A 23,019-nucleotide genomic window follows, 5' to 3' on the forward strand; every position below is an offset into this window, starting at 1 on the left:
AATATGCATAATGCAGAGATTTATCTACAACTGCACTGATTGACTGCTGTGTGCAGTAATATAGTGACCCCTGGGTCTTTGACTGAGGCTTTATACTTGGGGGGGGCGAGCGGCGAGCGGATGGGCAAGCGGCGGGTGGGCAAAGAGGCAAGCAGTGAGCCAGCAGGGGTTCTAGGGGCGGGCATGGGGGTTTCTGGCAGGGGAGGGAGAAGGTGAAAGGAGGCAAGTGGTGGGTGGGGGACTGACTAGGAGGGACGCAGCAAGCCAGCGGGGGGCTAGGGGGTGAAGAGGGGTGTGATGGTGGGGCCGAGGGGGAGGGTCGGGTCCTATTTTACTGCTGTGATCTGGTCACCCTATGTCACCCCCCCCAAAAAACCTTCCTTTTCTTCCTTTTCGGCCCACAGCTGTTTTGGCGGGGCGGCGCTGGGGAAGCAGGGTTTTTTTCCGCGGGCCGGGAGGCTCTGGGGGTGGGGGAGGAGGGCACAATTTTATATTAATCATGTTACAATATGTTAGGATTGGTTAGGTAAATTTTAGTAGAATGATTGGTTAAGGTATAGCTAAAAATATTACTATATAAATTAGGGGCAAACAGGAAGTAAGTTGGGATTCGAAAATAAGGAAAAAGGAACTTGGGTTTAAGCTTGCTGGAAGTTCACCCCAATAAACATCGAATTGTTTGCACCTTCGGACTTCGGGTATTGTTGCTCTCTGTTCACGCGAGAAGGACCAGGGAAGTGTGAGAGTGGAGGAATAAGCCCCCTAACAGACCATTCCCCTGCTTACAGGACGCAGGACCCCACAGGAAACACCCCTGCTCCATGGCGCTTCCCCGGTCACAGGGACGTAGTCAGAACACTCCATTAGCCAGGTTTTAATCCGTTTCATTTTCTAGTGTTCTCGGTTGTTTTTTTTTTAACCACAATGTCGCTCGGCACCAGGTCAAACGCCACCCAGCAGCCGAGGTCTGTTACTGCCACGCTGCTGCTCCTTGTATCGACCCAACCTGCAATCGCATCCAAAACACCGGGCGACTCCCGTTCCCGGGCAGCGGGAGTCAGGCCCGATCCTGGGCGTACGTCACCCCGACCTGCCGCCGCACCTCATCCAGGATGGAGGCCACCCGCTCGGAGTGAGCCAAGCTCACCAGGGGGCTTTCCTTCAGGCCTGGGGGGGTGGGGGGAGGGGTGTCAGTATGGGAGGTGCTGCGAGCTTCCCCAGAGCAGTGCCCCCAGTTGAGGACTCCAGCACTGTGAGATGCCACAAAGCACTTCCCCAGCTGGGGGCTCCGGCGCTGCGACCTTCCCCACAGCAGTGCCCCCATCCAGGTACCCAGGTGCTGCAAACTTCCCCACGGCAGTGCCCCCGCTGGATACGCTGAGCGCTGCGACCTTTCCCACGCAGTGCCCGCCCCCCCCCCCCCATTACCTTTCAGCAGACACTGGCGCACGTGCTGGGCCTCGTAACGAAGCCCGGTGCTTTTCGAGAAGTTGAGGGGCTGGGAGGGGGGGGGCGGCAGGGGGAACTCTTCATGCTGCCCATTCACCACCAGCTCAGTCGGGCTCCACATCTGGGACAGGAGCTGCCGGGGGAACAAAGAATCCAGTGGTTAGAGGAGGGCTGGGAGCCAGGACTCCTGGGTTCTGTCCCACACTGCAGAGTCCCCAGCCCTCTGTGTGCCTCAGTTTTCCCCCTCAGGTACCTGGATGATGCCCTTGGTGCCACTGATGGCAGCCTGGTTGGGCAGCCAGGTCAGCATGGAGCAGGTGATCACGGCCTGGCGCTTCCCCCGGTAGTTCAGGATGATGGACAACGTTTCATCAACGCCTGGGAAAGAGAGAGCAGGGTGGGAGCCTAGAACCAGCCCTGCCGGTGCCCCTCACTCCCGACCTGCAGCCCCTGCTGGCCCAGCCCTGGGCTCCCCCCCCAGCCCTGTTGGTGCCCCTCACTCCCGACCCGCAGCCCCTGCTAGCCCAGCCCTGGCCTCCCCCCAGCCCTGCCGGTGCCCCTCACTCCCGACCCGCAGCCCCTGCTAGCCAGCCCTGGGCTCCCCCCAGCCCTGCCGGTGCCCCTCACTCCCGACCCGCAGCCCCTGTTACCGGTGGGTTGGAGGAAGCCCGAGGCGAGGATGGACTCCGGTCTCTCCTCCCCGAAGACCATGGTGGCGAACTGGACGCAGTAGCAGCCAATGTCCAGCAGGGCGCCGCCCCCCAGCTCCTTCTGCACCACCCGGGGGCAGCCCGAGAGAGGTGCCCCGGACTCGATCCTCACCACCTTCGGCTCCCCCAGCGCTCCCTGGGAGAGCAGGGAGTGGAGCCGCTCCGAGGCTGGGAAGAATCGGGTCCAGTAGGCCTGGCGGGGGACACACACACACACAGACACACACACACACAGGGGAGTGGGTCCTGGGGGCGCTGTGCTGTGGAGGGCCGGGCAGGGGCCCAGATGGGCAGCCATGTCCAGAGACTCCCCCATTCGCCCGCTCCCTCCCTCTCACACTCACTCCCCCCCCCTCAGCTCACTCGTGCCGAGTAAACCGCTAACGGTCTAAACCGATTTGTACTCGGGCACGGCCAGAAGCTGGCCGAGCCGGGGGGAGACGGGTCCTCTTGCAAACCGGAAGCTCCTTTGGGAGCCAGAGGCCTGGGTGCGAGCGTAGCCGCCGTGGGCCGGTGACACGTTACAGAGGGGGGCATGACGCCGCACTGCAGACGGACACCGATAACACTGCGAGGCAATACCGGAGCGGCGCGGTGTGGGGAGATCTTAGCACCGTTCAAAGCCCTGCCCGTCTTCTCAGGCTCCCAAAACTGGCTTGGCTTTGATTTACCCCCAGAAGGAGAAGAGAGAGCGTTCGGTCTGCTTCGAAAGAATCAGAGGCCGTTCAGCCCAGCCCTCGGACGAGACGGGACGCTGGCCTCTGGTAGCCAAGTGACCCTTGCTGCAAGCCTGAGCCAGCGAAAGACGTTATAAAAACAGCCAAGCAACGTAACCACGCCCGGGAAGAAAACCGGGAACCGAACCAGACAAACTGGGGAATCTGAATCTTTTCTCTACGCTTTGTTCGTCTCGAATGAATTAAATGCAATTGAACGGCCGGATTTCTGTTTACTCTTTCTCGTAACACAAGAACCAGAGAAAAGCAACAGAGGGTCCTGTGGCACCTTTAAGACTAACAGAAGTATTGGGAGCAACTTGCATCTGAAGAAGTGAGGTTCTTACCCACGAAAGCTTATGCTCCCAATACTTCTGTTAGTCTTAAAGGTGCCACAGGACCCTCTGTTGCTTTTTACAGATTCAGACTAACACGGCTACCCCTCTGATACTTAAGAACCAGAGAGTCACCCAGTGAAATGAACAGGCCGCAGGTCTGACACAAACAAAAGGAAGTATTTCTTCACACAACGCACAGTCAACCTGTGGAACTCCTTGCCACAGGATGTTGTGAAGGCCAAGACTAGAACAGGGTTAAAAAAAGACCTAGATAAGCAGGGCCGGCTCCAGGCACCAGCTGACCAAGCACGTGCTTGGGGCGGCACCTTGGGGCAGGGCGGCGCCCGATTTTTTATTTTTTATTTTTGGATTTGGCGGCGCGGCGCTCGGAGGGGGGTGGGGCTTCGGGCGGCGCGGTGCTCAGAGGGGTGCGGGGGCTTCGGGCAGGGCTCGAGGGGTGTGGGGCTTCGGGCGGCGCGGTGCTCGGAGGGGGGGCGGGGGCTTCGGGCGGTGCTCGGGGGGCGGGGCTTCGGGCGGCGCGGTGCTCGGAGGGGGGGCGGGGGCTTCGGGCAGCGCGGTGCTCGGGGGGGGGGGCGGGGGCTTCGGGCGGCGCTCAGAGGGAGGGAGGGGGCTTCGGGCGTCGTGGTGCTCGGAGGGGGGGCGGGGCATCGGGCGATGCGGTGCTCGGAGGGGGGGGGCGGGGGCTTCGAGCGACGTGGTGCTTGGGGGGGCAGGGCTTCGGGTGGTGTGGTGCTCGGGGGGGCGGGGGCTGGCGCGGTGCGGCGCTCGGAGAGGGGGTGGGGGCTTCGGGCGGCGGGGCGCTGGGGGGGCGGGGCTTCGGGTGGCGTGGTGCTGGGGGGGGCGGGGATTTCGGCGGCGCTCGCGGGGGGGGGTACGGCAGGGCGGCGCTCTTCTTTTTTGCCTGGGGCGGCAAAAAACTTAGAGCCGGCCCTGTAGATAAGTTCCTGGAGGATAGGTCGGTCAATGGCTATTAGCCAGGATGGGCAGGGATGGTCCCTGGCCTCTGTTTGCCAGAAGCTGGGAATGGGCGACGGGATGGATCACTTGACGATCCCCTGTTCTGTTCATTCCCTCTGGGGCACCCGGCATCGGCCACTGTCAGCAGACAGGACACCGGGCTAGATGGACCATTGGTGTGACCCAGTCTGGCCGCTCTGATGTTCACATATTTGCACTGTGTAGGGTTTTCCAAACAGGCGAGCACTGGGACAAGGCAAGATGCGAGCGAAGCGTACGGTCGTTTCGACAAAACCGTTTCTTTCTGGTTACATTTCTAGACAAGCCGTTTCTTTTGGACGACTTCTCCTGCCCTGTCCACTGACCGTCTGCCTCCACCCGGGGCTGCTAACTCGGGTCCTCACAGATCTCCAACTGGCCAGGTGTTTGTTCCAGCCGGCCAAGCACCGCTCTTGGGAAGCTCCCCTGGTTTGCACGGCAGATCGAATTCCCCCGCGCCCTAGACTTTCGCTTGAACGAGGACACTGGCGGCTTTCCCAGGCACTATGAACCAGGGGCCTTTTCAAACCTACTATTAAGTGCTACGGCCCAAAACTGCGAGTCCCTGTCTTAAACCGCGAGCAAACGCCCCCTGGCCAGCCTCACTCTTCGGTCGCTCTCCCCTGGCCATCAGGGCTGGCCCCAGTGACCCTAGGGGGCGCTGGGCTGCGCGGAGCGGGGCGGGGGGCTCAGCGGTGGGTGCTGGGCTGCAGGGGGACACGGGGGGCACAACAGGGGGCGCTCTCCCCGGTGCCCAGGCCTGGCCCTGATGCCCCAGGGCAGTGCTGGGGGGCGCTGGGCTGCAGAGGGGCTCTAGGGGGGACACTCACCTCCATCAGGAAGACCCCGTGGCTCCGGGCCAGCTGCGCCAGCTCCCTCACCTCCGCCGCGTTCATCCCCAGGGGCTTCTCCAGCAGCACCGGCTTCCCGGCCCCCAGGAAAAGCCGCCCCACGGGCAGGTGCTCGGGGTGTATGACCCCCACGTAGACCACGTCTGCCACGGGAGGTGGGAAATGGGGGTGGAACCCAGGAGTCCTGGCTCCCAGCCCTCCCCCCCCCCCAGCTCTAACCACTGGACCCCACTCCCCTCCCAGAGCCAGGGAGAGAACCCAGGAGTCCTGGCTCCTGGCCACCCCTCATGCTGCCATTCACCCCTCCCAGGTCAGTCCCCACATTCGGGGGTCTCAGCCTGCCCCAAAGGTATCCCTGGACACACACACTGTCCCCAGAGGGGAAAGGCCCCGTGCCCCATTCCCTGCCCCCCTGAGCCAACCAGTCCCTGTCCTGGGGCCGGGTGGGAGCCGGCATCCGCTAGAGGGGAAAGCCTCCATGTCCTGCCCCCCAGGGGGTTCTCTCTGGGTCGGGTCCCATGGGGGGTCCCCGGGGGGGCTCACCCACGTCGGGGTCCCGCGCCAGCTCCTCGTAGCTCCCGTACGCTCGGGGGATCCCGTGTTTCTGGGCATATTCCTGAGCCCGGGAGAGATCACGCGCGGCGATGGCCACAGCCTGGGGGGGGGGGAAGGGTTAAAGTGGGAGTGAGGCAGCCGGGACCCTCCCAGAACCAACCCCCCTCCCAGTCAGTGAGCACTGAGCCAAGAACCCAGGAGTCCTGGCTCCCAGCCCACCCCCTGCTCTAACCACCAGACCCCACTCCCCTCCCAGAGCCAGGGAGAGAACCCAGGAGTCCTGAGTCCCTGTTTCTGGAGGGTCCCCCCCATGAGCCCCCCACAGGACCCCCATTAATCTATTCTCAGTCTTCCCCCAAACCCCTCCCACTACAGTCCCCTGCCCCCCAGGGATCCCTCTGAGCCATGGGCTGGGTCCCCCAGAACCCCCCCTGCTGGGATCCCCCAGATTTCCCCTGCCCCCTCCACTCGGATCCTCCTCACCCGGAGGGGCCCCCAAGGCCACCAGGACACCCTGGCTGCTTTTCCCAGCCTGGCAGATGCCCCAGCGGGTGGCCACGGCCCAGGGTGGGGGGCACGGGAGGGGGAGGGGCTCGGTGCCGGAACTGGAACAGATCCAGAACCCGCGGGGGTGGGGTGGGGTGGGGGGGTTGGTGTGGAAAGTCCAGCCTGTGAACTCTGGACCGCAGGGCTGGGTCCACGCAGTGCCCGGACGCCTGGGTTCCGTGCCCGCCTTTGAGAGCGGAGTGGGGTCTAGTGGCTTCCAGCCCCTCCCCAACCACTAGACTCGTCCCCTGCCCTGCCAGTGCCCCTCACTCCCGACCCACAGCCCCTCCTAGTCCAGCCCTGCCCCCCCCAGCCCTGCCGGTGCCCCTCACTCCCGACCCACAGCCCCCTCCTAGTCCAGCCCCGCCCCCCCCAGCCCTGCCGGTGCCCCTCACTCCCGACCCGCAGCCCCCTCCTAGTCCAGCCCCGCCCCCCCCCAGCCCTGCCGGTGCCCCTCACTCCCGACCCACAGCCCCCTCCTAGTCCAGCCCTGCCCCCCCCCCAGCCCTGCCGGTGCCCCTCACTCCCGACCCGCAGCCCCCTCCTAGTCCAGCCCTGCCCCCCCCAGCCCTGCCAGTGCCCCTTACTCCCGACCCACAGCCCCTCCTAGTCCAGCCCTGCCCCCCCCAGCCCTGCCGGTGCCCCTCACTCCCGACCCACAGCCCCCTCCTAGTCCAGCCCTGCCCCCCCCAGCCCTGCCGGTGCCCCTCACTCCCGACCCACAGCCCCCTCCTAGTCCAGCCCTGCCCCCCCCCAGCCCTGCCGGTGCCCCTCACTCCCGACCCGCAGCCCCCTCCTAGTCCAGCCCTGCCCCCCCAGCCCTGCCGGTGCCCCTCACTCCCGACCCGCAGCCCCTCCTAGTCCAGCCCCGCCCCCCCCCAGCCCTGCCAGTGCCCCTCACTCCCGACCCACAGCCCCCTCCTAGTCCAGCCCTGCCCCCCCCCCAGCCCTGCCGGTGCCCCTCACTCCCGACCCGCAGCCCCCTCCTAGTCCAGCCCTGCCCCCCCCAGCCCTGCCAGTGCCCCTTACTCCCGACCCACAGCCCCTCCTAGTCCAGCCCTGCCCCCCCCCAGCCCTGCCGGTGCCCCTCACTCCCGACCCACAGCCCCCTCCTAGTCCAGCCCTGCCCCCCCCCCAGCCCTGCCGGTGCCCCTCACTCCCGACCCGCAGCCCCCTCCTAGTCCAGCCCTGCCCCCCCCCAGCCCTGCCGGTGCCCCTCACTCCCGACCCGCAGCCCCCTCCTAGTCCAGCCCTGCCCCCCCCAGCCCTGCCGGTGCCCCTCACTCCCGACCCACAGCCCCCTCCTAGTCCAGCCCTGCCCCCCCCCAGCCCTGCCAGTGCCCCTCACTCCCGACCCGCAGCCCCCTCCTAGTCCAGCCCTGCCCCCCCCCAGCCCTGCCGGTGCCCCTCACTCCCGACCCACATCCCCTGCTAGCCCCCCCCCAGCCCTGCCAGTGCCCCTCACTCCCGACCCGCAGCCCCCTCCTAGTCCAGCCCTGCCCCCCCCCAGCCCTGCCGGTGCCCCTCACTCCCGACCCACAGCCCCCTCCTAGTCCAGCCCCGCCCACCTGATGCTCCGTGGCCGGGAGGGTCTTCAGGGCCACCAGGAAGTCGTGGCTGATTTTGCCGGCGGAGCAGATGCCCCAGCGGGTGGCCATGGCCTTGGTGCGGGGGGTGTCTCTGGGGGCGGACCCAGAACCCGCGGGGCCAGAAGGTAAAGTCACTGGGGAGCCCCGCCCAGCCTGCAGCTAGCTCCGCCCCGTGCCGGAACGCCTGGGTTCTCTTCTCCCCCCCCTCCTGCAGCTCTGGGAGGGGAGTGGGGTCTAGTGGTTAGAGCAGGGGGGCTGGGAGCCAGGACTCCTGGGTTCTCTCCCTGGCTCTGGGAGGGGAGTGGGGTCTAGTGGTTAGAGCAGGGGGGGCTGGGAGCCAGGACTCCTGGGTTCTCTCCCCGGCTCTGGCTCTCTGGGAGTGGTTCTGACCCGGAGGACGAATGAAACGCAACCCCGAGGTCTGCGCCCCCCCCTCCCCTCCGCTAATTTGGGGACCTTATACGGCAGCCGGGAGAGATGAGCTGGGGGCTGTTCCCACAGACTATGCCCCCCTCCCCCACAGTGTCCCTTCTCTCCCCTCGTTGGGATCACTTGGCTAAGCCATGGGCACCCCAGAGACTCCATCCCCCCCACTTGGCAGCATCCTCCCCCGCTGACTGTGGCTTCCCGCCGTTATTCCCAGAGTCAGGCGAGAGACTCACCGGGCAAACTGTATGAGAACCCAGGAGTCAGGGGTCCCGGCTCCCCCCCCCCCCTCCCGCTCCAACCACTAGTCCCCACTCCCCTCCCAGAGCGGGGAGAGAACCCAGGAGTCCTGGCTCCCAGCCCCCCCTGCTCTAACCACCAGACCCCAATCCCCTCCCAGAGCCAGGGAGAGAACCCAGGAGTCCTGGCTCCCAGCCCCCCCTCCCCCCGCTCCAACCACTAGTCCCCACTCCCCTCCCAGAGCAGACGCTGGCGCCCCTGGAGGGAGAAGCCCCCATGTCTCGTTCCATGGCTGGTCTCTGCTGCCCCCTGCTGGTGGTGTCCAGGTCAGCAGTTTGATGGGAAACTTCCATACAAACGTCGGGGGCTGCAGTCTGCGCCCCTCAGAACAGCCGGGCTGGGGGGCTGGGTTGGCCTTGCTCACGGGTCCCCCACTGGGTCCATCTGTGCCCCCCCCCACCCCTGCCCGTCCTTGGCGCTGCTCCCAGCTGGCCCCCGCTACTGTCAGCCACAACATGGCACCTGCCTGCGGGTCGGGAGTGAGGGGCACCGGCAGGGCTGGGGGGTCAGGGCTGGGCTAGCAGGGGCTGCGGGTCGGGAGTGAGGGGCACCGGCAGAGCTGGGGGGAGCCCAGGGCCGGGCTAGCAGGGGCTGCAGGTCGGGAGTGAGGGGCACCGGCAGGGCTGGGGGGGGGGGAAAGGGGGCTGCGGGGTGGGAGTGAGGGGCACTGGGGGAGGGGTTGATGCTGGGAATTCATCCCCAGCCCCTCCCCCGCACTATATCTCTGGCTCCATCCCCGCCCCCCCTAATCCCGGAGCCAAACGTCTATTTCTGGCCCCAGCCTAATCCTGCCGCATCTGCCCAGGCCATGTGCCGAGCGCCCGGCCCCTCCCAGGCCACCTGCCTCCGAACAGCCCAGGCCCCACCTGAACACTCAACAGCCAGCAGCTGCTTTCGGGACCCCCTGTTCATAGGCTAGCAGGGGCTGCGGGTCGGGAGTGGGGCACCGGCAGGGCTGGGGGGAGCCCAGGGCCGGGCTAGCAGGGGCTGCGGGTCGGGAGTGAGGGGCACCGGCAGGGCTGGGGGAGCCCAGGGCCGGGCTAGCAGGGGCTGCGGGTCGGGAGTGAGGGGCACCGGCAGGGCTGGGAGGGGGCAGGGCTGGGCTAGCAGGGGCTGCGGGTCGGGAGTGAGGGGCACCGGCAGGGCTGGGGGGAGCCCAGGGCCGGGCTAGCAGGGGCTGCGGGTCGGGAGTGAGGGGCACCGGCAGGGCTGGGGGGAGCCCAGGGCCGGGCTAGCAGGGGCTGCGGGTCGGGAGTGAGGGGCACCGGCAGGGCTGGGGGGGAGCCCAGGGCTGGCTACCAGGGGGCTGCGGGTTGGGAGTGAGGGGCACCGGCAGGGCTGGGGGGAGCCCAGGGCCGGGCTAGCAGGGGCTGCGGGTCGGGAGTGAGGGGCACCGGCAGGGCTGGGGGAGCCCAGGGCTGGGCTAGCAGGGGCTGCGGGTCGGGAGTGAGGGGCACCGGCAGGGCTGGGGGGGAGCCCAGGGCTGGGCTACCAGGGGGCTGCGGGTTGGGAGTGAGGGGCACCGGCAGGGCTGGGGGGGGTCAGGGCTGGGCTACCAGGGGGCTGTGGGTTGGGAGTGAGGGACATCGGCAGGGCTGGGGGGAGACCAGGGCTGGGCTACCAGGGGGCTGCGGGTTGGAGTGAGGGGCACCGGCAGGGCTGGGGGGGGTCAGGGCTGGGCTACCAGGGGGCTGTGGGTTGGGAGTGAGGGACATCGGCAGGGCTGGGGGGAGACCAGGGCTGGGCTAACAGGGGCTGAGGGTCAGGAGTGAGGGGCATCACAGATGGGCCATGGTGGTTTAGCAGCCCCCCCCCCCCCCATGGACAGATGAGCCAGAAACAGGGACCATCGAGCCCCCATTAGCCACAGTTTGAACCAGCTCTTCCCTGCCCCCCACATCCACGAGTCCCATCCCAGTAAGGGGGGAGCACCCCCTCCGGAGCCCTCCACCCCAGCTCCCTGCAGCACAGCGCCCCCTGGTGCCGTGCCTTTGAGCTACAGCACCAATGATAGAGGGGGTGGATGAGGGGGGGTGTCTGGAGATAGATAGATGGGGATGGATGGACAGATGGGAGGCCTTGGGGCAGACAGGCAGGCAGAGGGGGCTTATGGGGATGGATGGACAGATGCTGGGTGTGGGGCTGGATGGAGAGGTATATGGGGATAGGCAGGCTGAAGGCCGTATGGGATGGATGGGGGGCCATGGGGACGGACAGAGGGGGCGGATGGGGATGGATGGACAGACGGGGGCCGTGGGGCTGGACGGAGAGGTATATGGGGATAGACAGGCAGAGGGGGCGGATGGGGATGGATGGACAGACGGGGGCCGTGGGGCTGGACGGAGAGGTATATGGGGATAGACAGGCAGAGGGGGCGGATGGGGATGGATGGACAGACAGGGGGCTGTGGGGCTGGACAGAGAGATATATCATAGAATCATAGAAAATATCAGGGTTGGAAGGGACCTCAGGAGGTCATCTAGTCCAACCCCCTGCTCAAAGCAGGACAATTCCCAACTATGGGGACAGACAGGCAGAGGGGGCGGATGGGGATGGGTAGACAGACGGGGGGCCGTGGGGAGGGACAGAGGGGTGGATGGGGCCAGACAGGCAGAGGGGGCGGATGGGGATGGATGGACAGGCGGGGGGCCGTGGGGCTAGACGGAGAGGTATATGGGGCTAGGCCGGCAGAGGGGGCGGATGGGGATGGGTGGACAGACAGGGGGCCGTGGGGCTTGACGGAGAGGTATATGGGGCTAGGCCGGCAGAGGGGGCGGATGGGGATGGGTGGATGGACAGGGGGCCGTGGGGCTGGATAGAGGGGGCAGGTGGGGCCAGGCAGGCAGAGGGGACAGATGGGGATGGGTGGACAGACGGGGGGCCGTGGGGATGGACAGAGGGGGCCGATGGGGCCAGGCAGGCAGAGGGGGCAGATGGGGATGGCTGGACAGACGGGGGGCCATGGGGCTGGACGAGGAGGTATATGGGGATAGGCGTCAGAGGGGGCGGATGGGGATGGGTGGACAAACAGGGGGGCTGTGGGCTGGACAAAGGGGCAGCGATCCGCCCCCGCACTCCCCCCCCCCGGCGCAGGAAGGAAGCTCTCACAGGCCCGGCCCCGCTCTCGGTCCCGTATATAATTTATATTTATATATTTACACAAGAATGGTTTATTCAGGGGGGGGGGGGGGGGGACACGTACACTCAACGCCAGGCGGACCCTCCAATGCCGGAGCTGTGGGGCGGGGGAAGGGACAGGTGGGCTCAGGTCTCCCCCCCACACACACTTTTGGGGGTATCCCCCAGCCCACAGCATCGCCACCTGCCTCTAACTGGGCGGAACTGGGCGGTGCCAGGGGCCGAACCAGCGCGGGGGTGGGCGGGGTGGGATGTCGGGTAGGGCCGGCCTCACTCCACAGGTGGCTACGCGGCTCGAGAGAATGCAAGGGGGGACTTGAAACTGTCACATGTAAGAGGGGGCATGAAACCGCCAACTAGAGGGCGCTGACTTGTTTGAAGCCCTTGGCTAAGAATGTGCTGGGTGGCTTGAAACCGCCAGCTGGATGCTGTGGGGTGACTTGAAGCCGCCGGCTGGAGGAAGCAAGGCAGTTGGAAAATACCCAGGAGAATTGCAATGCAGCAACGGTGACCCGGCAAGCTAGGACATGCAGGGCGGCTTGACACCGGTGGCTGGATTGTGTGGGGTGTCCCGAAACTACCAGCTAGAATTGGATCAGGCAGGATGCCTGGATGCCCGCTAGGACATGCAGAGCAGCTTGAAATTGCTGGTTAGAGCTGTACAGGGTAACATGAAACCGTCACATAAAATATGCAGGGTAACTTGAAACTGCCAGCTGGAGCGCACGGGGTGTCTCGAACCCCCCACCTAGAGCGTGTGAAGTGTCTCGAACCCACCACCGGCAGCGTGTGGGGTGTTGAACCTGCCAATCGAGAATGCAGGGAGCAGCTTGAAACCGTCATCTCGGCCGTGGCTGGGAGCCGCCAGGGCGGGCAGCTCGGAGAAGGAGCGGGGGGCGTCTCAAAACCGCCGACTGGCTCATGAGGGGTGGCTCAAAACCGCCATTTGTCATGTCACTTTGTAAAGACGCTGTCAGAATGAACCCCGGGGTCACAGTCTGGGGCATCCCCCCGTCCCCCTCCACTGCTCTCCCCCCCCCCCATGGATCTCTAGTGCTGCCCCCAAGGCCTGCTGGGGGAGGGGTTAATTTATGATGGGGCACGTGGGAGTCTCAAGGTCAAAGGTCAGGCACCACCAACCTCACAGTCAACTTGGGCTCAAGGCCAAGCCCTGAGGCCAAAGGCTTTTTGATCTCAAGGTCAAGTGGTGCCCCTGCAGAGGCCAAGGGTCAAAGGTCAAGACCTTCTGACCTCAGGGTCAAAGGTCTAACCTCTGCCCCGCCCTCCCCCCAGACCCTTGTCAGTGGGATATGGGGACTTCCCCCTCACTGCTCCAATGGGTCGTACCATTGCCACTGGCCCGGGGGGTAGGGCAGCTTAACCCTAAGTGCCACCCCCTCGCCCTGGTGGGTTATACCAAATGGTGGTGCCCAGAGAGGAAGAGATTTGGGCGTGGCCTGTGGAGGGGGGTGGGGAGAGGATTGTACCAATAGAGGGGGGTTGTACCAGTGAGGGGGGTTGGCTGTGGCTTGAGGGCTTGGGGGTGTGGCCTGACTCAGCTCCACTCCTTCGCCCTCCTGGATGGCACCAATGAAGGGGGCTGTGGCCTATAGTGTGGGGGTGTGGTCTAACTCAGCCACGCCCCCTCGGATTATACCAATGCCGTGGGGGATTTGGGCGTGGCCAAAATAAATCCCACCCCCTGGCTCAGTGGCACTTGGGGCGGATTTGGGTGTGGCCTAACTCAGCTCCACCTCACCTTGCTGGATTGTACCAATGCAGTGGAGGAATGGGGGGGTGTGGCCAAACTCAGTCCCGTCCCCCTGGACTGTACCAACACACCGGGGGGGGGGGGTTGGGGTGTGGCCTGCAGAATAGGGGTGTGGCCAAGTGTGGTCCCACCCCCCTGGACTGTACCACCGCAGAGGTGCCCGGGGGGAGGCAGAGATTCGGGGGGTCCCTAGGACAGGTCCCTCTCCCGCGGCGCCCCGTACATGTAGGTGTCCTTGCCGGGCTCCTGCACGAACTCCTCCTTCTTGTCCCAGTCGGCCGCCCAGCCCCCGTTGGCGAAGCTGGTGCTCTTGGTGGCCCCGTAGCCGCCCCCGCCCCCGTCGCCCGCCCCCCGGGCGGCCTCGTCCTCCTCGTCGGCCAGTTCGTCCTCGTGGATGAAGCCGCATTTCTCGGAGCTGGTCTCCTCCGGCTCGGCCCAGGGCTGCTTCTCGCCCGAGGCGAAGATCCCGTAGAACACGACCCCCCCGTAGTGCACCAGCGAGGCGATGAGGAACACGTACTGCCACTCCTCCCGCGTCTGCGCCCCCCAGGAATTGGGGGGGTGGGGCCAGTGGGGAGTTGGGGGGGTGGGAGCGGGAGGGGTGAGGAGGGCAGGGAGTGGGCGAGGGGGAGAAGTGGGGGGACAGGAGGGGGGTGAGCAGGGCAGAGGGCGGGGGCAGGGCACGGGGGATTGAGGAGGAATTGGGGGGGTTGGGAGCAGCAGGGAGCAGGGCAGGGAGTTGGGGGGAGGGGGAGTGGAGGGGATGGGAGGGGGAGGAGTAGGGAGAATGGGAGGGGTGAGGAGGGCAGGGAGTGGGGGAAGGGGAGGAAGAGGGGGCGGGGGCAGGGCAGGGAGTGGGGGAAGGGGGAAGAAGGCAGGGGGAGGGGGAGGAAGAGGGGGCGGGGGCAGGGCAGGGAGTGGGGGAAGGGGAGGAAGAGGGGGCGGGGGCAGGGCAGGGAGTGGGGGAAGGGGGAAGAAGGCAGGGGGAGGGGGAGGAAGAGGGGGCGGGGGCAGGGCAGGGAGTGGGGGAGGGGGAGAAGGAAGAGACAAAATAATATTTTATTTCCCTCCTTTTAAACCTTTTGACCTGGATGGAGGGGGGGGGTGAGATGGGGGTGAGATCAGCAACCCCCCAACACCGGGATCCTGAGTGTCCCCCCCCATGAGCACCAGCTTCAACAGCCCCCACAGCCCTGCGGTGCCCCTCACTCCCGACCCGCAGCCCCTGCTCGCCCAGCCCTGCCCCCCCAAGCTCTGCCGGTGCCCCTCACTCCCGACCCGCAGCCCCCCGATCACCCAGCCCCCCCCCAGCCCCGCCGCACCTTGTGCTTGGTCATGGCCCCAACGATGATGGGGCAGACCATGCCCGAGAGGGTGCCCACCCCATTGGAGATGCCCATGAGGATGCTGGCGTAACGTGGGGCGATGTCCAGGTGATTCACGTTGAACCCTGTGGGGACGTGGGACCAAAGACAGTAGGTCAGAGCCCCCTGCCCTGCCCCACGGCACCCCTACCCCCACAGTGCCCCCTGCTGCACCCCCACTCCCTGCCCTGCCCCACGGCGCCCCCTGCCACACCCCTGCCCTGCCCCATGGCGCACCCTGCCGCACCCCTGCCCCCTGCCCTGCCCCACGGTGCCCCCTGCTGCACCCCCACCCCCTGCCCTGCCCCACAGCGCCCCCTGCCCTGCTCCATGGTACCCCCTGCCACGCCCCTGCCCCCTGCCCCACGGTGCCTCCTGCCATGCCCCTGCCCCCTACCCTGCCCCACAGCACACCCTGCCCCCTGTCCTGCCCCACGACACCCCCTGCCGTACTCCCCGCCCCGCCCCATGGTGCCCACTGCCGCGCCCCCACCCCCTTCTCTGCCCCACGGCACCCCCTACCACCCCCTACCCCCTGCCCTGCCCCACGGCACCCCCTGCCACGCTCCCATCCCCTTCCCTGCCCCACAGCATCCCGCGCTGAGCCCCCACACCACTCTCTGCCCCATGGCATCCCCTGCCGAGACCCCACCCTCCTTCCTTTCCCCCCGGCGCCCCCTGCCCTACTCCCTGCCCCACATCGCCCCTGCTGGGCCCCCGTCCTGCTCCTTGCCCCACGGTGCTCCCCGCCGAGCCCCCACTCTCCTCCCTGCCCCACGGCGCCCCCTGCTGACCTGAAATAGCAAAGCCACTGAAGCCCACAGCAAGGACCAAGAACGAGATGGCGACGCCTTTACTGTGGGAATAACCCACCACCAGCAGCAGAGTCGCCTCCATGCCAAAGCCTGGGGGGGGGGGGGGGGGGGAGGGCAGAGAGAGAAACTGAGTCACACACACCCCCGGCCCTGCCGGTGCCCCTCACTCCTGACCCGCAGCCTCCTGCTACCCCAGCTCTGCCCCCCCCAGCCCTGCCGGTGCCCCTCACTCCCGACCCGCAGCCCCTGCCAGCCCGGCCCTGCCCCCCCGGCCCTGCCGGTGCCCCTCACTCCCGACCCGCAGCCCCCTGCCAGCCCGGCCTGCCCCCCCAGCCCTGTCGGTGCCCCTCACTCCCGACCCGCAGCCCCTGCCAGCCCGGCCCTGCCCCCCCAGCCCTGCCGGTGCCCCTCACTCCCGACCCGCAGCCCCTGCCAGCCCGGCCCTGCCCCCCCCAGCCCTGCCGGTGCCCCTCACTCCCGACCCGCAGCCCCTGCCAGCCCGGCTCTGCCCCCCCAGCCCTGCCAGTGCCCCTCACTCCTGACCCGCAGCCCCCTGCCCCCCCAGCCCTGTCGGTGCCCCTCACTCCCGACCCGCAGCCCCTGCCAGCCCGGCTCTGCCCCCCCAGCCCTGCCAGTGCCCCTCACTCCCGACCCGCAGCCCCCTGCCCCCCCAGCCCTGTCGGTGCCCCTCACTCCCGACCCGCAGCCCCTGCCAGCCCGGCTCTGCCCCCCCAGCCCTGCCAGTGCCCCTCACTCCCGACCCGCAGCCCCGTCTCACCTCCGCAGTTCATCATCTTGCGGACGTTGGTGGTGGACATGATCCTGTGGCTGCGCAGGAAATCCGCGATCTGCCCCCCGATGGGGACGATGATGGTCATGACCAGGTGGGGCAGGGCGGAGAGCAGGCCCACCTGTGGGGGGGGCAGGGAGAGGGGGAGTCGCCTGCCCTGGCACCCGCGGGGAGCCTCCCCCACCCCCGGCCCCCTCTTTCCTGGGTCCCACCCCGCTGAGTCTGGGCCCCAACCAACTCGTGACACTGATGGGAGGAGGCAGGATTCGACCCCCGGATTCCCTGCTCAGGGTGGGGGGCCTGGGTTCTGTCCCGGCTCTGGGAGGGCAGCACGGGGGCTGGGTGCCTGGACGCCTGGATTCTGTCCCGGCTCGGGGAGGGCAGCACGGGGGCTCGGTGCCTGGACGCCTGGGTTCTCTCCTGGGGAAGGCAGCGGGGTGGGGTGGGGGCCCGGACTCCTGGGTTCTCTCCTGGGGAAGGCAGCGGGGTGGGGTGGGGGCTGGGGGCCCGGACTCCTGGGTTCTCTCCTGGGGAAGGCAGCGGGGTGGGGTGGGGGCTGGGGGCCCGGACTCCTGGGTTCTCTCCTGGGGAAGGCAGCGGGGTGGGGGGGGGGGGCTGGGGGCCCGGACTCCTGGGTTCTCTCCTGGGGAAGGCAGCGGGGGGGGGGGGGGGGGGCGGTACCTTGCTGATCTCGAAGCCGAAGACCTCCTCGAAATAGGCCGGCTGGCTGATGAGCAGCAGGTAGAACGTCCAGCTGCGGCAGAAGTTGGCGACGATGATGGCGTAGACGGGCATGGAGGTGAAGAACTTGCGCCAGGGGGCCTTGAATTTCTGCCAGGGGAAGGGTGAGATAGCCAGGCTGCGAGCTTCCCCACAGCAGTGCCTCCAGCCCAGGGCATCCCGGCGCTGCGAGCTTCCCCACAGCAGTGCCCCCAGCCCAGGGCGTCCCGGCGCTGCGAGCTTCCCCACAGCAGTGCCCCCAGCCCAGGACGTCCCGGCGCTGCAAGCTTCCCCACAGCAGTGCCCCCAGCCCAGGGCGTCCCGGCGCTGCGAGCTTCCCCACAGCAGTGCCCCCAGGCCAGGGCGTCCCGGCGCTGCGAGCTTCCCCACAGCAGTGCCCCCAGCCTATGGCATCCCGGCGCTGCGAGCTTCCCCACAGCAGTGCCCCCAGCCTATGGCATCCCGGCGCTGCGAGCTTCCCCACAGCAGTGCCCCCAGCCCAGGGTGTCCCGGTGCTGCGAGCTTCCCCACAGCAGTGCCCCCAGCCTATGGCATCCCGGCGCTGCGAGCTTCCCCACAGCAGTGCCCCCAGCCCAGGGCATCCCGGCGCTGTGAGCTTCCCCACAGCAGTGCCCCCAGCCCAGGGTGTCCCGGTGCTGTGAGCTTCCCCACAGCAGTGCCCCCAGCCCAGGGCATCCCAGCGCTGTGAGCTTCCCCACAGCAGTGCCCCCAGCCCAGGGTGTCCCGGTGCTGTGAGCTTCCCCACAGCAGTGCCCCCAGCCCAGGGCATCCCGGCGCTGTGAGCTTCCCCACAGCAGTGCCCCCAGCCTATGGCATCCCGGCTCTGCGAGCTTCCCCACAGCAGTTCCCCCAGCCCAGGGCATCCCAGTGCTGCGAGCTTCCCCACAGCAGTGCCCCCAGCCCAGGGCATCCCAGCGCTGTGAGCTTCCCCACAGCAGTGCCCCCAGCCTGCTTGCCGTGGGGTCTCACCACCAGGGGGTTCATGAGGCTGGCGCTCTCCCCGATGCTCTCCTCGATGTACCGGCGCTCCTCCTCCGTGATGGTGGGGTGCTGAGCTGGGCTCTCATAGGAAACCAGCAACCAGAACATGTACCAGAAGATCCCAAAGCTGCCTGTCGATGGGAGGGGGGGAGTCACCACGGGGGCGGGGGAACAGCCAGCTGGGAGAGCCCCCCCCGCCTCTGTGTGGGGATACTGGGCAGGAGGGCCCATGGGTGTGAGGGGGGAGGCTGGACGCCGGGGTAGATGGGTCTGTGGGTGGGTGGGGGGAGGCTGGACACCAGGGTGGATGGGCCCGTGGGTGTGAGGAAGGAGGCTGGACGCCGGGGTAGATGGGCCCGTGGGGCTGGTGCGAGGAGGCTGGACGCCGGGGTAGATGGGCCCGTGGGTCTGACCTTACCATAGACGTAGAAGACCGAACTCCACCCCGAGTACTGGACCAGGACCCCGGCCAGCGGCATGGCCACCACTGCGCCCGCGTAGGAGCCTGCGGGAGGTTGTGGCCCACGTTAGCCAAAGCCCCGCGGTGTGAACTGAACAAACCCCACTCCCCCCCCCAACTGGGGGGAGAACCCAGGAGTCCTGGCTCCCAGCTCCATTTGCTCTAACCACTAGACACCACTCCCCCCCCCAACTGGGGGGAGAACCCAGGAGTCCTGGCTCCCAGCTCCATTTGCTCTAACCACTAGACACCACTCCCCTCCCCTGAACCGGGGGAGAACCCAGGAGTCCTGGCTCCCAGCCCCCCCTGCTCTAACCACTAGACCCCACTCCCCTCCTGGTGCCGGGGCAAGAACCCAGGTGTCTGGGCTCGGCGGGGGAGGGTCCCTTACCACAGAAGGCCGTGGTGGCCAGGCGGCTGCGCTCCAGAGGGGGGGCCCACTTGCTCCAGATCCCGTGGCAGGCTGGGTACGTCACCCCCTGGGACAGATGGACAGACAGATGTTAGGGCTCGGGGGGCATGGCCAGGCTACCAGGCTCCGCCCCTTCACCGGCACCCTTCCCCCGCTGCACTGACAAGCCCCCTCCATTAGGAAGGGGGCGTGGCTAGCACATCAGGCCACACCCCATACCGTGTTGCACTTTCAGGCCCACCTCCCAATAGGCAAAGAAGGCGTGGCTAGAGGGAGACCCGCCCCCTACCAGCAGCTCCACCCCCTTCAACAGGTTGCCCTCTCCCACCCAGACTAGGAAGGGGCGTGGCCAGAAAAGCAAGGCCTGCCCTCTTACCCCACCACCTCCATGTGGGGGCAGGGGTGTGGCCAACATATCAAGCCCCGCCCCCTAACCCTTCCCTCCCAAGCTTCCCGCATGGGGCTGGGGGCGTGGCCAGGAAGGCAAGCCCCACCCCCTCCTCCTCGGTCCCCGCCCCCAGGGGCGCTCACCTCCACCAGCCCCTGCAGGATGCGGACGAAGATGACGCAGCCGTAGTGAACCCGGGCGGCCGACGGGATCAGCATGTTCAGAGTCGAGGTGGCCACAATGGCAAAGCCAAACACCCTGCGGGGGGACGGGAGGGTCAGGGCAGGGGTGGAGCGCTCATGCAATCGCACCTACGCGACTCACAATTGTGCAGCGGGGTGGCTGCTTGTCAGCAACATACACCAGGACTGCACGCTCGCCGGGGCATGGCACGCTCCCTGCATGCTAGTGTGTCGCACGCTTGTTGGTCACACTTGTGTTTGCCCACTCGCTGCTCACTAGTGCATTGTACATTCACTGCTCACTGTTGTCTTTGCTTCTCACTAGTGCATTTGCATGCTCACTGGTGCAAGGCACACTGTTGTGTTTGCATGGTTGCTGCTCAGTAGAGTCTTGCACGCTTGCTGCTTGTGACTGTGTTTGCACGCTTGCTGCTCACAGTGTTTGCACATTTGCAGCTCACTACAGTGTGTGCATGCTCAGGGAGTGCTAGTGTATTTGTATGCTTGCTGGTGCATTCAAATTCTCACTGCACATTAGTGCATTGCACACTCACTGCTCACTATAGTATTTACACTCTCGAGGGTCACCATTGTGTTTGCATGCTCAGTGCTCACTAGTACACTAAACACATGTTGCACACTATTGTGTTTGTATACGTGCAACTCGATTGTATGTTTCCAGGTTCACTGCTCAAAAGGGCATCACATGCTGGCTGCTCACTATTGTGTTTGCACACACATTGTTCACTAGTGCACTGGATGGTTGCCGCTCACTTGTGCATTGAATGCTCACTGCTCCTATTGGGTTTGCATGCTCGCTGAACAACAGTGCATCGCACGCTCACTGATCACTAGCGTTTGCATGCTTGCTGCTCACTAGTGCATTGCGCTAACACTAGTGACACGCTATTGTGTTGGCACAATGGCTGCTCTCTATTTATGCCACTGCTGGTCATGGCTGGAGCCGCATTGTCCCTGATCATAACAGCTACTCACTAGTGCATTTTGCCTACCTCACACTGTCGCACCATTGATGCCTCTGGGGTGGGGCGCGGGGGCTGGGTATCTGGGGACCTCTCTGGAGTGGGGCACAGGGGCTGGGTATCCGGGGACCCCCCAACCAGCAGTGGGACCCGGCCCCTGTGGGGTGGGGCGCGGGGGCTGGGGGCACGGGGACTCCTTGCCCGGTGCTAGGATGCGGCGCCTCTGGGGTGGGGCGCGGGGGCTGGCTGCAGCACAGCGGGACAGGAACCAACCGAGGATTAGCCCATTTGGAAAGGGGCCAGGCCTTGACGGGGCAGAAAGGAGCCTGGGGAGATTTAATGAGATTGAGATTTTGTACCTGATCTGAAACGTCTCCCTGCCCCCCACCCACAGCCCAGCCCCCCCTTGCTGAACCCCTGCCCCCCTCCGCAGCCCAGTGCCCCCTAACCCCGCCCTGGGCAGTGGGGCCTGCTGTGTCTCTCCTCTAACCGATTGGCAGCGAATTTCTGGGCGATGAAGCCCCCGGGGATTTGTGTGACGATGTAGCCCCAGAAGAAGGAGCCGTGAATCATCCCAACCGTTTCGGGGTCCCAGGTGAACTGGGCTTTCTGTGGAGGAAAAGAAACAGAGGAAAGACCCCGGGCCCATCCCCTGCCCCCCCCGCGCCCCCATCCCCCGCCCCCCTGAGCCAGCCAGTCCCTGCCCCCCTGAGCCAGCCCATCTCCCCCGCCCCCCCCCCCCCAGCCAGCCAGTCCCTGCCCTGGGGCCAGATGGGAGCCGGCGCCCCCTAGAGGGGAAAGGCCCCGCGCCCCATTCCCCACCCCCCTGAGCCAGCCCGTCCCCGCCCTGAGGCCTGGTGGGAGCCCGCACCCCCTAGAGGGGACAGGCCCCACGCCCCATTCCCCGCCCCCCTGAGCCAGCCAGTCCCTGCCCTGAGGCCTGGTGGGAGCCAGCGCCCCCTAGAGGGGACAGGCCCCACGCCCCATTCCCCGCCCCCCTGAGCCAGCCAGTCCCTGCCCTGAGGCCTGGTGGGAGCCAGCGCCCCCTAGAGGGGACAGACCCCATGTCCCATTCCCTGCCCCCCTGAGCCAGCCAGTCCCTGCCCTGGGGCCGGGTGGGAGCCGGCACCCCCTAGAGGGGAAAGGCCCCAGGCCCCATTCCCTTCCCCCCTGAGCCAGCCAGTCCCTGCTCTGAGGCCTGGTGGGAGCCGGCGCCCCCTAGAGGGGACAGGCCCCGCACCCCATTCCCTGCCCCCCTGAGCCAGCCAGTCCCCGACCTGGGGCCAGATGGGAGGCAGCACCCCCTAGAGGGGACAGGCCGCTCACCTCCACCACCACCTTGTCGCCCCTGTACACCGTGTTGTTGTTGACCATGCTGACGATGGCCACGCCCAGGTTGCAGCGGATGCCGAAGCTGATGCAGAAGCCGAAGCCGCAGAGCATGGCGATGATGTACCGGCGCGGGAGGCCGAAGCAGGTGCAGTCCACGACCGGCTGGTGCTTCTCCAACACCTCCACTGCGCGCCCCTCCTGCGTCAGCTCAATCGTCTCCCCGCCCGGCTGGCGCCGCTCCAGCAGCCTGGCCCAGGGACACGGAGAGAGCGAGAGAGATAGATAGATAGATAGATAGATAGATAGATAGATAGATAGATAGATAGATGGGGTGGCTAGGGATAGATAGATAGATAGATAGATAGATAGATAGATGGGGTGGACGGGGATAGATAGATAGATAGATAGATGTATTGGTGGATTAGGATGGATGGGGTGGGTGGGTAGGTTGATCCCCCCCTCCCTGCAGCACAGGCCCCCCTAGTGCTGCCCTGGGGACTTGGGGACTTGGGGCCAGCTCCCCCCACCCCCCCGGCAGCTGGCCTGGCTCAGCATATGGAGCTGCGGGGTCACGGTGCAGGTAGCTGCGTTAGCAGATCACAAGGACGGTTTTAAATATCCCTGGCTGAGCTCCCCGCCCGGCGCCCGGCCCGAGCTGACCTGACCTTCCCCAGTGCCCTCCACTCCTCTGGTGCCAGCTTTCCCCACTGCTTCCTGCCGGGGCCCCCTGGGACGGGGCACGGGGGCTGGGTGTACGGGGACCCCTCACCCGGTGCTGGGATGCGGCTGGCTCTGGGGTGGGGCGCGGGGGCTGGGTGTACGGGGACCCCTCACCCGGTGCTACGACGTGGCCCCTCTGGGGCAGAGCGTGGGAGCTGGGTATACGGGGACCCCTCGCTCGGCGGTAGGACGTGGCCCCCCTGGGGTGGCGCAGGGGGCTGGGTATACGGGGACCCCTCGCCCAGCACTGAGGTGCAGCTGCCACAATCCATCCATCTCCCCCAACCCGTCCCTCCAGCCTATTCCCAGGGTTTGCTCCTAGTTAACAGATATTGAAGCCTTCAGGTTTTTGTTTCTCTTCAGTTGGTAAAATGCGCGGCCCTGCCCCCATTGCAAACAGGAGTGACTCTGGATTGACCATGGGGGAGCTGAGATCAGAACCTGC

General features: G+C 66.5%; 2 protein-coding genes across 2 annotated transcripts; both read right to left on the reverse strand.

Annotated features, from left to right (window-relative positions):
* Positions 1-1,057: 1,057 nt before the first annotated feature.
* On the reverse strand, positions 1,058-7,840 carry LOC135893239 (trans-1,2-dihydrobenzene-1,2-diol dehydrogenase-like). The gene is made up of 7 exons (XM_065421039.1): positions 7,751-7,840; positions 5,625-5,736; positions 5,061-5,224; positions 2,100-2,352; positions 1,703-1,827; positions 1,429-1,582; positions 1,058-1,167 (listed from the first exon to the last, which is right to left on the reverse strand). Exons 1-7 carry the CDS (start codon positions 7,838-7,840, stop codon positions 1,058-1,060), a joined length of 1,008 nt encoding a protein of 335 aa, XP_065277111.1.
* A 5,755-nt stretch (positions 7,841-13,595) lies between these two features.
* SLC17A7 (solute carrier family 17 member 7) lies at positions 13,596-22,528 on the reverse strand. The gene is made up of 12 exons (XM_065420941.1): positions 22,515-22,528; positions 21,849-22,101; positions 21,013-21,131; positions 19,501-19,615; positions 18,949-19,036; positions 18,516-18,602; positions 18,086-18,228; positions 17,057-17,206; positions 16,364-16,496; positions 15,565-15,675; positions 14,729-14,856; positions 13,596-13,943 (listed from the first exon to the last, which is right to left on the reverse strand). The coding sequence occupies exons 2-12, from the start codon at positions 21,963-21,965 to the stop codon at positions 13,596-13,598; spliced, it is 1,539 nt and encodes a 512-aa protein (XP_065277013.1). The 5' UTR covers positions 21,966-22,101; positions 22,515-22,528.
* Positions 22,529-23,019: the final 491 nt, after the last annotated feature.

This window comes from Emys orbicularis, chromosome 21 (assembly GCF_028017835.1).
Source record: "Emys orbicularis isolate rEmyOrb1 chromosome 21, rEmyOrb1.hap1, whole genome shotgun sequence".
Lineage (NCBI taxonomy): Eukaryota > Metazoa > Chordata > Testudines > Emydidae > Emys > Emys orbicularis.

Bases quoted from the DNA above. Each gene is read 5' to 3' on its own strand.
- SLC17A7 (XM_065420941.1), bottom strand. From the start codon at position 21,965: ATGCTCTGCGGCTTCGGCTTCTGCATCAGCTTCGGCATCCGCTGCAAC. The intron at 19,037-19,500 runs GTGAGCGCCCCT...CATCTGTCCCAG, and splicing joins TCCTGCAGGGGCTGGTGGAG to GGGGTGACGTACCCAGCCTG. The intron at 14,857-15,564 runs GTCAGCAGGGGG...ACGTCCCCACAG, and splicing joins CAGTGGCTTTGCTATTTCAG to GGTTCAACGTGAATCACCTG.
- LOC135893239 (XM_065421039.1), bottom strand. From the start codon at position 7,840: ATGGCCACCCGCTGGGGCATCTGCTCCGCCGGCAAAATCAGCCACGAC. The intron at 5,737-7,750 runs GTGGGCGGGGCT...CCCCCCCCCCAG, and splicing joins TCCCGGCCACGGAGCATCAG to GCTGTGGCCATCGCCGCGCG. The intron at 1,168-1,428 runs GTAATGGGGGGG...CCACCCCCCCAG, and splicing joins GCGCCAGTGTCTGCTGAAAG to GCCTGAAGGAAAGCCCCCTG.